Source organism: Macaca thibetana, chromosome 3 (assembly GCF_024542745.1).
Source record: "Macaca thibetana thibetana isolate TM-01 chromosome 3, ASM2454274v1, whole genome shotgun sequence".
Classification (NCBI taxonomy): Eukaryota; Metazoa; Chordata; class Mammalia; order Primates; family Cercopithecidae; genus Macaca; species Macaca thibetana.
In genome coordinates this window covers 127,714,183-127,727,920 of record NC_065580.1, presented here as the reverse complement: position 1 = coordinate 127,727,920, position 13,738 = coordinate 127,714,183, and the positions used below count along the sequence as shown (strand labels likewise).

General features: G+C 38.7%; 1 protein-coding gene across 1 annotated transcript in view; it reads right to left on the bottom strand.

Moving 5' to 3' along the window:
• The window catches only part of ZNF736 (zinc finger protein 736), a 51,019-nt gene that overhangs the window by 25,092 nt on the left and 12,189 nt on the right, over positions 1 to 13,738 (bottom strand). The window contains exons 2-3 of the mRNA XM_050783502.1: positions 616 to 742; positions 5 to 100 (exon numbers count right to left, since the gene is read on the bottom strand). Coding sequence (XP_050639459.1) covers positions 5 to 100; positions 616 to 742 — 223 coding nt within the window. The remainder of the gene's footprint in view (positions 1 to 4; positions 101 to 615; positions 743 to 13,738) is intronic.

The following is a 13,738-nucleotide window of genomic DNA, read 5'->3' as shown; positions in this document are numbered from 1 at the left end:
CTACCTGGATGTTTGACTACTGCCTCCTGTCTCTTCACTTTCCAGGGCTCTTTTCTTTGCTCCAGACAGGTCATCAAGTCTGGCTTAAAGATAGCAAGACCTGTTTTATTAGAAAAAAATAACATGACTCTTGCTAGGATAATCCGATTACCAATCTAGTACTGTGCTCAGTAGAGAAGAAAGAACATTATAGAAGACTCTAGAAAATTAATTTAAATATACTGTTTCCTAACAGAGACTTTAGAATATTTAGAAAGTATTTTAAATTTGTGCTTCTTAGCTCTATTGCCCAGTAATACTGAATCAAAAATCAGCATGAAAAATGCATTTTTAGGTGTGGGTAACAATATTTCATGCTACTAAATTTCTGATATCACCACTAATTTAGACTGAAGTATACAGATGAGCTCAAAAAAGGGAAAGATTAATGTTAAGATGAAACATCTTGAAGATTATATTTTCTACCTCAACAGATACCCAATTTTTTCTTTTTGAAGCAGGATTCTGAAACTTATTTATGCAAAGCAGAACCTCAAAAAAAAAAAAAAAAAAAAAAACAGAAGAAAATAAAATATTTAATGTAGAATATGAGTTGTATATTGAAGTTATTCTCACCCAAGGAGACCAGGTTTCTGTAGTTCTCTAACATCACATCCCTATACAAACACTGCTGAGCAGAGTCCAGGCATTCCCACTCTTCTGGGGAGAATTCTATGGCCACATCCCTGAATGTCAACACTCCCTGGAAAACAAAACATATTTACCAAGTGACCATAGAAAGAATTCTTGATTTGACATCAGGTAAAATGAGAGTAAAGAGAGCTGGTTCTGACTTATATGAGTTACTGGAGTTATTCAATAGGATACTTTCTAGCACAGAAATATTCTCTACTGTATTTTTACCTCTGAGAAAAGATGGAATAAGATCATGAAACCAGTGTATGTGCAATACTTTTCTTGGTGATACTGTATAAAATAAAGGACATTAACACAGGCATGTACATTTCTTAATGCTATATTTACATAATCCAAGTTAAGCTGTCTATAGTTCCCATATGGAAACTTCATGGTGAAGTAAAAGCATACTTCTCAAATCTTATTGTGTACAGCAATGAACAGGAGATCTTGTTAAAACCTAGATTTTGACTCTGAAGATCTAGGGTAAAGCTTGAGTTTTCAAATTTCTAAGAAGTTTGCCAGTGATATTACTGCTTCTAGCCCAAGAATATTTTGTCAAAAATTCAGTAAGTGGCACAGCCTAGGTTTTTAGTTTATTTGACCAGTAAAGAGAGATGAGGCCGGGCGCGGTGGCTCAAGCCTGTAATCCCAGCACTTTGGGAGGCCGAGACGGGCGGATCACAAGGTCAGGAGATCGAGACCAGCCTGGCTAATACGGTGAAACCCCGTCTCTACTAAAAAATACAAAAAAACTAGCCGGGCGAGGTGGCGGGCGCCTGTAGTCCCAGCACTCGGGAGGCTGAGGCAGGAGAATGGCGTAGACCCGGGAGGCGGAGCTTGCAGTGAGCTGAGATGCGGCCACTGCACTCCAGCCTGGGCGACAGAGCGAGACTCCGTCTCAAAAAAAAAAAAAAAAAAAAGAGAGATGAGAGCCTTCATTTTCCATAGCAAGCTATATGCAAAGAGAAGGTAAGAAGAAAGAAGAGCTATCAGATTAAATATGGTTTAATCTTGTTCTTGCACATCACTTGATAAAACTCCCCAAGGTACCTATCAATAATAAAGAGAAAAATAATTAACTCAAGTGAAAAATATCTGTCAGAGAGCATATTTACCAAGTAAATAAAGATCAACTATATTAAAAGAAATTTGTATCAGGTGCTGATTAACAAAGGATACAAGACTACTGTGCTATTATTAACATTAACATAAAAAGGGTCAACTTAATATGAGTCTAGTCATGAAGAAACACCAGTTTTAAGCAAAATTTAAGCTACAAATATCTCCCATGTTCTATAATCTCTAATTTTTGGTTAAACTTTTTTTTTTTTTTTTTAAACTTTAAGTTCTGCGATACATGTGCAGAACGTGCAGGTTTGTTACACAGGTATACATGTGTCATGGTGGATTGCTGCTCCTATCAACCCATCATCTAGGTTTTAAGCCCCACATGCATTAGGTATTTGTCCTAATGCTCTCCCTCCCCTTGCCCCCATCTGCTAACAGGCTCTGGTGTGTGATGTTTCCCTCCCTGTGTTCAGGTGTTTTCATTGTTCAAATCCTACTTATGAGTGAGAACATGCCGTGTTTGGTTTTCTGTTCCTGTAAGTTTGTTAGTTTGCTGAGAATGATGGTTTCCAGCTTCATCCACATCCCGGCAAAGGGCACGAACTCATTCTTTTTTATGGCTGCAGAGTATTGCATGGTGTATATGTGCCACATTTTCTTTATCCAGTCTATCATTGATGGGCATTTGGGTTGGTTGCAAGTCTTTGCTATTGTAAATAGTGCTACAATAAACATACGTGTGCATGTGTCTTCATAGAATGATTTATAATCCTTTGGGCATATACCCAGTAATGAGATTGCTGGGTCAAATGGTATTTCTGGTTCTAGATCCTTGAGGAGTCACCACACTGTCTTCCACAATGGTTGAACTAATTTACACTCCCACCACCAGTGTAAAAGCGTTCCTATTTCTCCACATCCTCGCCAGTATCTGTTTCCTGACTTTTTAATGCTCGCCATTCTAACTGGTGTGAGATAGTATCTCATTGTTGTTTTGATTTGCATTCCTCTAATGACCAGTGATGATGAACTTTTTTTTGTTTCTTGGCCGCATAAACGTCTTCTTTTGAGAAGTGTCTGTTCACATCCTTCGCCCACTTTTTGATGGGGTTGCTTTTTTCTTGTAAATTTGTTTAAGTTCCTTGTAGATTCTGGGTATTTGCCCTTTGTCAGATGGATAGATTGCAAAAATTTTCTCCCATTCTGTAGGCTGCCTGTTCACTCTGATGAAAGTTTCTTTTGCTATGCGGAAGCTCTTTAGTTTAATTATATCCCATTTGTCAATTTTGGCTTTTGTTGCCATTGCTTTTGGTGTTTTAGTCATGAAGTCTTTGCCTGTGCCTATGTCCTAAACAGTACTGCCTAGGTTTTCTTCTAGGGTTTTCACGGTTTTAGGTTTTACATTTAACTCTTTAATCCATCTTGAGTTAATTTTTGTATAAGGTGTAAGGAAGTGGGGGTCCAGTTTCTGTTTTCTGCATATGACTAGTCAGTTTTCCAAGCACCATTTATAAGTAGGGAATCCATTCCCCATTGCTTATTTTTGTCAGGTTTGTTGGTTGTATATGTGTGGTGTTATTTCTGAGGCTTCTGTTCTGTTCCATTGGTCTAGATATCTGTTTTGGTACCAGTACCATGCTGTTTTGGTTACTGTAGCCTTGTAGTATAGTTTGAAGTAAGGTAGTGTGATGCCTCCAGCTTTGTTCTTTTTGCTTAGAATTGTGTTGGCTATATGGGCTCTTTTTTGGTTCCATATGAAATTTAAAGTGTTTTTCTAATTCTGTGAAGAAAATCAATGGTAGCCTGATGGGAATAGCATTGAATCTATAAATTACTTTGGGCAGTATTGCCATTTTCATGATATTGATTCTTCCTATCCATGAGCATGGAATTTCTTTTCCATTTGTTTGTGTTCTCTTATATTTCCTTGTTTTAGCATCCTAGAGAGGAAGTCTCTTCTGTTTTTTATTCAGAACTTTCTGAGCTATCCTTGGCAATAAAGACCATTCTCGTTAAATGTGCATTTTTTAAAAGCAGTTTTGCTTAGATTTAATGGAAGCTAAACAGTACATGGTCTCCTTCTTCACTGATAACCAAGGACCTGATCCCATCTCAAACAAGAATCTTGGGCCTCCACACCTTTCCATGTTCGACAGCCGCAAAAGAAACATTTGTAATGTTGCCGGTATAAATTCATGGTGACAATATTTTCATGGTTTATTAAAAGCTGGGATGTAGAGAATAAGGAGAAGACTCGGGTATATAAGGAAAAAGTATTTCTCAAAGTCCCTTGACTATCATGAGAATAAAAAGTGAAAAAGGAGTTAAACTGATAAGGCAAAACATCACAAGTAGAGTGTTGCGGGAAGTCAGGGACCCCGAACAGTGGGACCAGCTGGAGTCGCGGCAGAGGAACATGAATTGTGAAAACTTCATGGACATTTATCAGTTCCCAAATAATACTTTTGTAATTTCTTATGCCTGTCTTTAACCTCTTAATCCTGTTATCTTCGTAAGCTGAGAATGTATGTCACCTCAGGACCACTGTGATAATTGTGTTAACTGTACAAATTGATTGTAAAACATGTGTGTTTGAACAATATGAAATCAGTGCACCTTGAAAAAGAACAGAATAACAGCGATTTTTAGGGAAAAGGGAAGACAACCATACGATCTGACTACCTGCAGGGTGCAGCAAAAAGAGCCATATTTTTCTTCTTGCACAGAGCCTATAAACGGACGTGCAAGTAGGAGATATCGCTAAATTCTTTTCCTAGCAAGGAATATTAATATTAATACCCTGGGAAAGGAATGCATTCCTGGGGGAAGGTCTATAAACGGCAGCTCTGGGAGTGTCTGTCTTATGTGTTTGAGATAAGGACTGAGATACACCCTGGTCTCCTGCAGAACCCTCAGGCTTATTAGGGTAGGGAAAAACTCCACCCTGGTAAATTTGTGGTCAGACCGGTTCTCTGCTCTCCAATCCTGTTTTCTGTTGTTTATCAAGACAACATGTGCACAGCTGAACCTAGACCCTTATCAGTAGTTCTGTTTTGCCTTTTGTCCTGTTCCCTCAGAAGCAGCTGATCTTTTTTCTGCTTTTTGCCTTTTGAAGCATGTGATCTTTGTACCTACTCCCTGTTTTATACCCCCTCCCCTTTTGAAACCCTTAATAAAAACTTGCTGGTCTGAGACTCAGGTGGGTATCAGTCCTACTGATATGTGATGTCAACCCCGATGGCCCAGCTGTAAAATTCCTCTCTTTGTACTCTTTCTCTTTATTTCTCAGCTGGCTGACACTTATGGAAAATAGAAGGAACCTATGTTGAAATATTGGGGGCGGGTTCCCCCGATAGTAGAGAAGTAAACATTTGCAAGTTCTACACACATAATATTTCAGAGAAAAAGTGGACACGGTCTCTGACCTGAGACACATGCACCTCAGAATAAGCCATTTCTTTCCTTTTCTCCTTCTCTGTGATCCCTTCCCAGGTGTGATTATCTGCACAAATTACACCTGTTTCTTGAGAATATGCCTTTGAAGCATGAGCAAAACTCCTTCCCCCGAAGCAACCACACCCACAGGCAGAAGGACCTAGAATTGCAGATAAAGTCTGCCTTTGTCCTTTAACACAAGAGAGTATCAGAACCAGTAAAGTCCTACATAAAAACCAAAATGTGAGTTTCCCCTTTTCAACACTCAGTTGCCCTTCTCTGCCATAGATGCCAGCAATTTCTACTGCAGCAATGGGAATATGGGCCGCACTGACCTGCCCCTACCAAACCCAAGCAGAGTAGTCACTATGATCTTCATTTGGAACTAAAGCTAAACTCACCTCTTGTGAATGTATCTGAAAGCACTCATGGTTGACCCTGGGCTCACCTTAGCCTCACATGCGGCACTTAATTCAAACAACATGGCTACAGGGGAAGTGGAGCAAGATGACTAAAAAACATCCTCCAGCAATCATCCCCCAGATAAAACACCAAATAGAATGACTATCCCAATAAGAAGCATCTTCATAAGAGCAAAAACTCTGGGGAGTGATCACAGGACCTAGTTTTAGCATCAAAGAGGCACTGAAGAGGGTAAAAAAGAAAGCCATTAATTGCCAACAGCAGCCCTCCTCCATTCCCTGGCAGTGCAGCTTGGCAGAGAGAAAATCCATGTGCTTACAGAAGGGAGAGTGCAGTGATTGTGAGAGTTTGCAGTAAAACTCAGTGCTGCCTGTCACAGCAGAAAGCAGCATGGGGCAGAATTCAGCTAGAGCCTACAGAGGGAGCACTCAGACTAGCCCTAGTCAGAGAGGAATTGTCCATTTCAGTAATCAAAACCTGAGTTTCAGGTAGCCCCACCACCATGGGCTAAAGCACTCTGGGGTTCTAAATAAACTTGAAAGGCAGTCTAAGAGCCACTGGGTGCTTTGCTAGGCTCAGAGCCATAAAACTCGAAGTGCATGTGACCTTGTGAGATGTCAACTGGGATGGCCAAGAAAGTGCCTGCATTACCGTTACCCCAGGTATAGGCAGTGCAGTTCACAGCTCCAGGAGAAAATCTTTCTTTCTACTTGAGGAAAGGGGAGAGAAGAGTAAAAAACACTTTGTCCTGCAACTGGGACATCATCTCAGCCATAGTAGAATACATCACCAGAAAAAGCCCTGAGGCCCCCATTCTAGGACTTAGTTTCTGAGTGACAGTTCTAGACATAGCCTGGGCCAGAAGAGAACACACTGCCTTGAAGGGAAGATACCAGTTCTGGCAGATTCATCACCTGCTGACTAAAGAGCCCTTGGGCCACGAATAAACATCAGCAGTAACCAGGTAGTACTTGCTGCATCCCTTCAGGGGGTGAGACCCAGTGCAGTGCAATCCAAGCTGTGGCCGCCATGTGGAGAGACTCCTGCTTGAGGAAAAGAGAGGGAAGAAGAAGAGACTTTGTCTTGAAGCTTGATTACCAGCTCGGCCATAGTAGGGTGGCTGTAACAAGACAGCTCCTGAAGTCTCTGATTTCGGGCCTTGGCCCCTGGATGACATTTCTGGAACTACCCTAGGCCAGAAAAAAACTCACTTCCCTGAAGCCAAAGAAACAGGCCGGGCAGAGTTCACCACAAGCTGACTGAAGATCCCTTAGGTCTTCACTGGATATCAGCAGTAGCCTGGAAGTACTTGCTGTTGGCTCTGGGTGCTGGTGGTCATGGGGAGTGGTTTCTTATGCTTGAGAAAGGAGAGAAAAGAATAGAAAGGATGTTGTCTCATAGCCTCAGTGCCAGCAAAGCCACAGCAGAATAGGGCACCAAGTAGATTCCTAAGGTTTCTGACTCCATGTTCTTGCTACCAAATGGCATTTTGCTCTCCCCAGCCCAGGGTGGGTAACAGAGCTCACTGCCCTGAGGGAAAGGACATGAGACTGGCTGGATTCACCACCTCCTGAAGAGAAACTGGGTCTTGAGTGAATATCTGCAGTAGCTAGGTAGTGGTCACTGTGGGCCTTATGTGAGAGCCAGTCCTTTGCTGGCTTTGGGTCTGACTTAGTGTAGTCTTAGTGATGGTGACCACAGGGGTGCTTGTGTTACACCCATCCCAGCTCCAGGCAGCTCAGCATGGAGACAGAGAAAGATTCCATTTATTTGGCAGAATGTAAAAAAATAGAAAAAGAGTCTGCCTGGTAACCCACAGACTCTCTTGGATCTTACCTATGACCACCAAAGTGGTACCTCTACAAGTCTGCAAGCATCACCATGTTATTCAGGTTGGGGTGTCCCCTAATGCAGATATGACTGCAATGATCAAAGACTTAGATTACAACACTCAATTCCCTTTGAATACTTGGAAAGCCTTTCTAAGAAGGACAGGTATTAAAAAGCCCAGAATGCCCAGACATCAATGAACATCCACAAAGACTATTCAGGAAAACACAACCTCATTAAATGAGCTAAATAAGGCACTAGTGTACAAATCCTAAGAGAGAGAGATATGTAACCTTTCAGACAGGAAATTCAAAAAAGCTCAGCAAAATTCAAAATAACAACAACAACAACAAAAATTCAGAATCTGATCCAATAAATTTGATAAATTAAAATCATTTTGAAGAATCTAGCAAAAATTATGGTGCCGAAAATTCAAATGACATTGAAGAATGCATTAGAGTCTCTCAACAGCAGAATTGACCAAGCAGAAGAAAGAATTAGTAAGTCTGAACACATGTTATTTGAAAAGATACAGTCAGATGAGACAAAAAAAAAAAAAAGCCTCAAGAGGGCAACACTAAGAAATACGGCCTTAAAGAGGAGGTAGAGAAAAAGTTCTGGGTAGAAAGTTTATTCAAACGGATAAGAAGAACTTCCCATACCTAAAAAAAAAAAAAAAAGTATTAGTATTCAAGTACAAGAAGGTTATAGAATACCAACCACAATTCACTTAAGTATGACGACCTGAAGATCTTTAATAAAACTCTCAAAGGTCAAAGATAAAGGATTCTAAAAGCAGCAAGAGAAAAGAAACAAACAACATTCAAACAAGCACCAATATGTTTGACAGTGGACTCTTCAGTGGAAATCTTACAGGCCAGAACTTTCATCCTAGAATACATCCAGCAAAAATATCCTTCTACCATTAAAAAAAAAAAAAAAAAAAAAAAGACAAACAAGCTGAGATTTTAACACCCCCAGACCTGTCCCACAAAAAATGCTAAAGGTAGTTCTTCAATCTAAACAAACAGGACATTAATGATCAATAAGAAAACGTCTGGTACAAAACTCACTGGTATATGAAGGACACAGACAAAGACAAAATTTTCTAGCACTATAAATGTGGTGTGTAAACTACTCATATTTTGAGAAGACTGAAAGATTAGTCTATAACTACTTGTAATTATTAAAAATAATAACTCTCTACCTCAAGGCCATAACTCATATTTCTACTTTTGAGGCATTTATAGTTATTAAACATACTAACCACAACAAGTTTAAGACATAGACAGTATAAGATATAAATACAAACAATAAAATGTTAAAAAGTTGGGAGATAAACTGTAGTTTTTATTAGTTTTCTCTTTGCTTTCTTGTTTGTTCATTTTTACAGTAAGTGTTAAGTTGCCATCAGTTTAAAATAATGGGTTGTAAGATGTTATCTGCAAGCCTCATGGTAACCTCAAATAAAAAAAACCTGTAATAGACATGCATACATAAAATCAAAAAATTAAAACATACCACTAGAAAGAATCACCTTTACTAAAAGAAAGACAGGATGAATGGGAGAGCGAAAAGTAGACAGAAAAGAACACAAAACAACAAGAAATCAGATAACAGAATGGCAGGTGTCTTTATTTATTAATAACAACACTGAATATAAATTAACTCCCCAATCAAAAGACACAAATTGGCCAAATGGGTTAAAACAAACAAACAAAAAAACCCAAGACCTGACACTTTGTTTCTTACAAGACATACACTTCACCTATGAAGGCACAGAAAGACTGAAAATAAAGGGACAGAAAAAGACATTCCATGCAAATGGAAACCAAAAAAGAGGAATAGCTATGTTAAATAAAACAGACTTCAAGACAAAAACTATAAAAAGAGACAACGAGAGTTATTATAATAAAGTGGCTAATTCAGCAAGAGAATACAACAACTGCAAATTTATATGCACCTAACACTGGAGAACTCAGATACATGAAGCAAATATTAGAGCTAAAGAGAGAGAGATCAACCCCAATACAACAGAGACTTCGACAACTCACTTTCAGCAGGAGATAGATCATCCAGATAGTAAAATCAACAAATAAACATTGAACTTAATCTATACTGTGAACCAAATAGACCTAAAAGACATTTACAAAGCATTTCATCAAAAAGCTACAGAATACAAATGCTACACTTCAGTCCCTGAATTATTCTCAAGGATAGACCATGAGTTAGGTCACAAAATAACTCTTAAAATAATCTCCCCCCAAAATGTGATTATATCAAGTATTTTCTCTGACAATAATAGAATAAAACTCATAATCACTAACAGAAAAAACTTTGGAAACTATACAAACAGAGAAATTAAAATATGCTCCTGAGTGACTAGTGGGCCAATAAGGAAATTAAGAAAAAAATTTAAAATGTTCTTGAAACAAATGAAAATGAAAACGTAACAAAACTATGAATACAATGAAAGAAGTACTAAGAAGGTTTATAGCAGTAAGTGCCTACATCAAAACAGTTAAAAAAATCTCCAAATAAACTAATGATGTATCATACAGAACTAGACAAGAGCAAACCAAACCCAAAATTAGAAGAAAACAGTAAAAACTATAGCAGACATAAATGAATATAAAACCAAAAAATCAAAAGAAACATAATGAAAAGTTATAATTTTCTGAAAAGGTAAAATTTACAAAACATTAGCCCATTGGCTAACGATTTGAGATTCAGGGTCCCATGGTGTTGAGATTACTTTCAGGTCTGAAGGTGCCAAGTGCATTGAAAGATGGAGCTGGAATGGTTGATTGCTGTGCTGTGAAGCTATTTTTCTACAAATCTGGCTGAACTGCTCTGGAAGGGACTGTGTATTAAAAATACGCAGATAAATACTCTGCCTGCAGATTTTGGGGCAAGCCAAAGAGAGAAAAGCCTCTCTGAACTAAAGCCTTGTGAATACCTCCTGTGTTTATATCCTGTCTGGTAATTCTGTACAGTGTTTGGGAAACATAATTAAAAACAAAATTATCTCCAACCTCAGAGATACTCTAAAATGGTAGAAGACAAAGAAATTATTTATTTTTACATAATTAAACCACAATGTGACATCCATCATAGGCAATCTGCTGAGATTACAAAAGCAGAAATAAAAATCACCATATTTAGTCTAAGTAGAAGACTTAACAGCATAATTTGTCATATATAGTTCATCCTAAATTAACTGGGCAATTGAGAAGCCTATATGTATACTGGGTATATTCAATGAAAATTTAAATTGGCTATATTCAAAAGCAAAATAAGCTTTCCTTGACTTCATAATATTTTATGAATTTACCTACCGTCCGACAGAAAGGTAAACCATTTACATTTCAATACAATGGTTTCCAGATCCTACAGAAAGACATTTCTAAGTTTAAAGACTGACAAAGTCCTATTTACCTATTTAAATGATGTACATATATTTAATAGACAAAATAAATTTACATATAAAATTTTTCTAAAATTAATGTTTTAAAAGGAGAGCAAAATGCCTTATCTTCAACTTGGATAATTAAGTCTGGTATTTCTAATTTGTATTTGCCCTTACAACAGCCAAGTCTAAGGCCATGACCTTGAATTCATGGACATCTGATTTCCAGTAGGCATCTGAATCAGGCACCCGAGGAGTGGTATTGGGTATAATTTTTCACATGAAAGAGGGTTTAGTCAGGAAGTAAAGGCAGAAGAAAGATGCTATGAAGAACTGTTAATGTGAAATAATCTGAATAATCAACAAAGCCTCAAAATCCAATCTTAGAGTTTATTCAAGTGAAAAGTTAGAAACAGTCACCCAGGAGACAATAGCTCTAGTGAAACGAGATGAGTGCTTCATAGCTGAAAGTCAAGTTCTTATTTCTACAGGCAAAAACAAAGAAATTGAACAAGATGACAAAGTTTTCTATACAAGCCTGGTTTAAGATTTGTAAAAAATTAATCGGTTACAGTGTATTTTTCCAACTTTTTTTTTTTACAACTGGTTTTTCTTTCCTTTTCAACCTAAGAGTGTATTTTAACATTTCATCTTAAGACAGTGCAATAGCCACAGGTAAGAGGGAGGTTAATCTACAATAAAAGTCAATGGTGAAGGGGAAAGAGGTCTTCCATGGGGCACTTCAGCCATTTACAACACCTGACAAAAGAATGCAGATGTAGAAGTAAGTGTAATCCATAAACAGAAAAAACAAAGGTGACAGCTGCCTTGTTACAGCTGCCTGTCACATTACCCAGATCTTGTATTTACATTCCTTTAAGGCCCGGAATAATTTAGAGTATCAAACAGCTTAAATTTTGAATTATTTAGTTTCACAGGACCTATGGGCAGGGGACAGTCCTGAGTTAGGGGAAAGACTAATATGTGTTACAGATAGTGACTCAGAAACAGTTAGGCTCTGGCTTATTTCTGTGTCTATGCAGGTAGAAGGGACTGTGATCAGGTGACTCAGAAGCCCAGTTGACTGGATGGAGCAGATCATAGCCACAGATTTAGGATCTGGGGACAGGGATAAGTCTAAAGTCCTCTAGGCACCTGTATTTGGCTGAAAACTCTAGGGCAAAGAAAATTTAGATGCAATTTGTGAGCATGGAGATTTGTCCTAAGAGGTGTGTGAGCACATTATTACATAGTGTGCATGTGTCCCGGGGGGGGGGGGGGGCAGAATCTCATACTGGTAGCTAAATGGGAGAAGGAATCTGCTCTCATAACTCATTTCCTATGGGTCCTCAGTTCCTGTTGATCTTGGGGGAAACATGGAATCACAGAACAATTTACAGTGTGACAGTCTGTGTGCAGTAGAACAGAACCTCCCTTTTCTGAGACACCTGGAGCCTCCCTTCAGCCCAGGGCCTGCCTGACACATGCTGAGTGACTCACAGGCACACATGTGTCCTTGGCTCCTCTTATGTTATTTGTTGTAGATGATGGACCCAAGTGTCAAAAACATCAGCAAAACAACTCCATTTCCTTTTGAGTAACTCAGGGCATATTGTCAGAAATTATTATAGCATGAGCATGAAGATATATATTTATCCCAGTTTTGTTGGAAAATGAACGAATTAAAAAAAAAAGAACAAATCAGCAACAATGGATATGTGGTAGGAATAGATGGAAGACTTTGGCAATGATGCCGTGAATCTATATTTTATAATATATAAGTAACAAAGCAGAACATAATTGCATTAACAGATAAGATTATGTTGTTTTCAAATAGTTTGGGTGTGTTTACCATGAATTTTTGTACCACAAATACCCCTGCTTTTAGGTATTTATTTTCTTACTTTTTTAAAAAAATCAACTTTTGGCCGGGCATGGTGGCTCACGCTTGTAATCCCAGCACTTTGGGAGGCTGAGGCGGGCGGATCACGAGGACAGGAGATCGAGACCACTGTGAAACCCCGTCTCTACTAAAAATACAAAAAATAAATTAGCCGGGCATGGTGGCGGGCGCCTGTAGTCCCAGCTACTCGGGAGGCTGAGGCAGGAGAATGGCGTGAACCCGGGAGGCGGAGCTTGCAGTGAGCCGAGATCGCGCCACTGCACTTTAGCCTGGGCAACAAAGCGAGACTCTGTCTCAAAATAAATAAATAAATACATACATACATAAATACACAAATAAACAAACTTTTAAGTTCTGGGGTACATATGCAGGATGTGCAGGTTTGTTACATACCTGTGTGTCATGGTGCCTTGCTGCCCAGATCAACCTCTATCATCCAGGTACTAAGCTCAGCACCCATTAGCTGTTCTTCCTGACTCTCTCCCCACCCCCTGACAGGCCCCACGGTATGTTGTTCCCCCAATGTGTCCAAGTTCTCATCGTTCACTTCCACTTATTAGTATGAGAGGATGCAGTGTTTGGTTTTCTGTTCCTGTGTTAGTTTGCTGAGAATAGCAGCTTCCAGCTCTATCCATGTCCCTGTCAAGGACATGATCTTTTTCCTTCTTATGCCTGCATAGTATTCCATGGTATATATCTACCACATTTTCTTGATCCAGTCTACTTTTGAAAGCGATTTGGGTTAATTCCATGTCTTTGCTATTATGAATAGTATTTTTTTGTTTGTTTATTTTAGGTGGCCCTAGAAAGGCCTTACTAAGAATTAGGAAGTTTTAATAAGTAATAGAGAGTGACTAAGCAGTTTTGTAAAGAGTAAACAGAAAGATGTACATTTTTTATAGAATTAAAATGTTGATGGTCCTACTAAACTATTATCTAAACTATTCCAATAACTGACATATTCTTATTACTGTTATTTCAGTTAATTACAC